The 3481-nt window shown below is 44.7% G+C and overlaps 1 protein-coding gene across 1 annotated transcript in view; it reads left to right on the top strand.

Annotated features, from left to right (window-relative positions):
• Positions 1-3481, top strand: part of MAP4K1 (mitogen-activated protein kinase kinase kinase kinase 1) — a 22629-nt gene that overhangs the window by 17956 nt on the left and 1192 nt on the right. The window contains exon 30 of the mRNA XM_008074035.2: positions 1167-1222. Within this exon, the coding sequence (XP_008072226.1) occupies positions 1167-1222 (56 nt within the window). The remainder of the gene's footprint in view (positions 1-1166; positions 1223-3481) is intronic.

Raw genomic sequence — 3481 nt, 5'->3', positions numbered from 1 at the left:
TTACCTTCAAATTGCAACAAGAACCTTCTACTTCTAACACATTTCTCCATTTTCACATAGTCAAGCCCTCATCATTTCCTGCCTGGATTATTGAAATATCCTTCTAACAACGCAGAGGTTCCCAAAGTTTCTAGAGTCATCAAGCCCTTCTTATATCATTCATAGGCCAAAAGAAATACTCAGCAGTCCCATTTATTAAGAAGTTAGGTACCAACATTTAATAAGTACTTATGACTGTAGTAGACTGACTAATGGCCACCCAAAGAGATCAGGTCCTAATCTCTGGACCCTGTAAACGTCACCATATTTTAAAAAATGACCTCTGGATGGATTAAAGACCCTGAGATGGGGAAATTATCCCAGATTATTAGAGTGAGCCCTAAAGGAAACCATATATCCTTATAAAATAAAGGCAGATGGAAATTTAATACAGTCAGAAGAAGAGAAAAGCAATGTGACCATAGAGGCAACGGTTGAAGTGATGCAACCTCCAGCCAAAGAATGCTGGCAGCCAACAGAAGCTCAAAGAGGCAGAAAACAAAATCTCCTCAGGAGCCTCCAAAGGGAGTACAGCCCTCTCAACCTTATTTTTGCCCTAGTGATAGTGATTTCACACTTCTGGGCTCCAGAACTGTGAGAACACATCTTTGTTTGTTTGTTTTTCTGAGTTGGAGTCTCACTCTGTCACCCAGATTGGAGTGCAGTGGCTGCTCCCAGCCACTGTAGCCTCGACCTGCTGGGCTCCGGCGATCCTTCTGCCTCAGCCTTCCAAGTAGCTGGAACTACAGGCATGTGCTACCACATCTGACTACTTTTTTTGATTTATTGTAGAGATGAGGTCTTCGCCAAGTTGCCCAGGCGGGTCTCGAACCCGCGGGCTCCCAAAAAAAAACAGGATTACAGTCTGAGCCACCGAGCCCGGCCTCTTTTTCTTTTTTTTAATAGAGACAAGGTCTCACTATGTTCCCCAGGCTGGTCTTGAACTCCTAGCCTCAAGCGATCCTCCCATCTCAGCCTCCTAAAGTGCTCAGGTTACAGGTGTGAACCACCATGCCTGGCCTGAAGCTAGACCTTCAGAGGCCTCTCTTGTCTCTTTGAGGGCGTCCTGTTTGCGGGGAGGTGAGAGGGGTGTTCTGGGCACTGATGCGCACATGCTCTTTCCGCAGCTGCTGCAGGAGCTGAGAGACCCCACCCTCACCTTCCGCCTGCTTGGGTCCCCCAGGTACAGTTGTGGGAAGAGGGACAAAAAGACCTAGGAGGGGGGATTTCTGAAGGGGAGAGGGTATCCCAAGATACCCCAGGGTTCTCTGTCCAGGTGTCCCTTCTTCCACCCTGCTCCCTGTAGTCAATTCCATGGTGCTGCTGGGGGAACATTTTCATTTTACACTTTTATTTTAAAATTTTAACTATTAAAAGTAAACTATTGCAACTTTTTATTTTGACATAATTTTAGATTCAAGCTCACAAAGAAGTTGTAAAAATTGGACATCCATCAGAGGGCATCTATCAGAGGATATCCATAAAAAAAAAAATACAAAAATTCTTGTATCTCACCCCAATTTCCCATACATTGACTTTTTTTTTTGAGTTGGAGTCTCACTCTGTCACCCAGACTGAAGTGCAGTGGCCGCTCCCGGCCACCGCAGCCTCGACCTGCTGGGCTCTGGCGATCCTTCTGCCTCAGCCTTCCAAGTAGCTGGAACTACAGGCATGTGCCGCCATGCCTGGCTAATTTTTTGACTTCATGTGGAGATGAGGTCTTGCCAAGTTGCCCAGACTGGTGTCGAACCTGTGGCCTCAGGCAGTCCTCTCACCTCGGCCTCCCAAAGTGCTGGGATTATAGGCGTGAGCCACTGCACCTCTTTTACACACACACACAAATACAAATATATGTGTGTGGGTCTTTAATTTTTTTGACTATTTAGGAGTAAGTTGCAGGCACAATGCCCATTTACCCCTAAATACTTCAGTGTGTGTTTTTTGAATCAAAGCCAGGATGTGCCCTTACCACAATTGCTGTTAAAGTCAAGCAAGCGACACCGCGACAGCCCAGTTTTCTCATTCACACAGCCACTCAAGGTCTACCAGTTGTCCCAGTGATGTCCTTTGTAACAAACAAATATTTTTTTTCTGGTTCAGGATCCAACCCAGGATTGTGACATGCGTTTAGGTGTCATGTTTCTTTAGTCTTTAGCCTGGAACGATTCTTCAGGCTTATTTTTGTGTTTCATGAACATTGAGGTTTTTTTCTAAGATAAATATTGTAGATGACATGACTGTTACATTTTTGGAGAGTAAAGTCCTTTTCTAGAATGTGCTTCTGTCGGGTTTCAGGTGTCCAGGTCATGCATTTTGGGCAAGAATACCACAGAAGTGATGTTGTGTCCTCAGTGCATGGCATCAGGAAGCACATGATGTCGGTTTATCCCATTACTAGTGATATTAGCTTTGATCATTTGGTTAAGGTGGAGTAAGATAGTTTTCTCCACTGTAAAGTTGCCTTTTTTCCCTTGTAATAGTATGCTTGGGGAGATTCACCAAGACTATGTAAATATACTGTTTCTTCAGACTTTCACCCACTAGTTTTATTTTTCTTTTTCTTTTTTGAGTCTAAGTCTCACTCTGTTGCTGGAGTGTGGTCCCACGCTCATGGTCACTGCAGCCTCACCAGCTGTGCTCAGGTGATCCTTCTGCCTCAGCTTCCCAAGTAGCTGGAAATACAAGCACACACCACCACGCCCAGGAAATTTTTTTTTAATTGTAGGGCTGAGGTCTCGACAAGTTGCCCAGGCTGGTCTCGAACCTCTGGGCTCAGGCAATCCTCTTGCCTCCACCTCCCAAAGCGCTGGGATTACAGGTGTGAGCCACGGTAATCAGTTTTGCCCACTAGTTTGAGAATCTATTAATGATTTCCTCCCAAATCTGTCATTGTTTGAGTAATTCCCAGATGGTGATTTTTCTAACCCTATCATGTCTTCTGCATGTATTGGTTGGCATCTTACTATAGGGAAGAGCTGTCCTGTCTCCACGATTTGTTTCTTTATATTAACATGGTTCCTGGGTTTCTATCTTATTCTGTGGGGTACAATCTATTGCTAGGGTTTTTTCTTTTTGTTTGTCTTGTGTGTGTGTGTGTGTGTGGTAGTCTCACTCTATCACCCAGGTTAGAGTGCAGTGGCATGATCACAGCTCACCACAGCCTCAAACTCCTGGGCTCAGGTGAATCTCCTGCCTTAGCGTCCCAAGTAGCTGGGAATACAGGCATGTACCACCACACCTGGCTAATTTTTTGTTTTTGTAGAGATGCAGTCTCATTATGTTGCCTAGGTCAGTCTCAAACACTTGGGTTCAAGCAATCCTCCCTCCACGGCCTCCCTAAGTGCTGGGATTACAGGCATGAGCCACTGTGTTTAGCCATCTATTGCTATTATTTATTTTGAAGCACAAATAGTCTCAGATATTTTTTTCTTTTTTTTTTTTT

Source organism: Carlito syrichta, unplaced genomic scaffold, assembly GCF_000164805.1.
Source record: "Carlito syrichta isolate Samal-C Ts95f unplaced genomic scaffold, Tarsius_syrichta-2.0.1 Scaffold316280, whole genome shotgun sequence".
In the NCBI taxonomy this organism is placed as follows: domain Eukaryota; kingdom Metazoa; phylum Chordata; class Mammalia; order Primates; family Tarsiidae; genus Carlito; species Carlito syrichta.
Note: the sequence above shows the minus strand (reverse complement) of the source record. Positions and strands in the feature narration are given on the sequence as shown.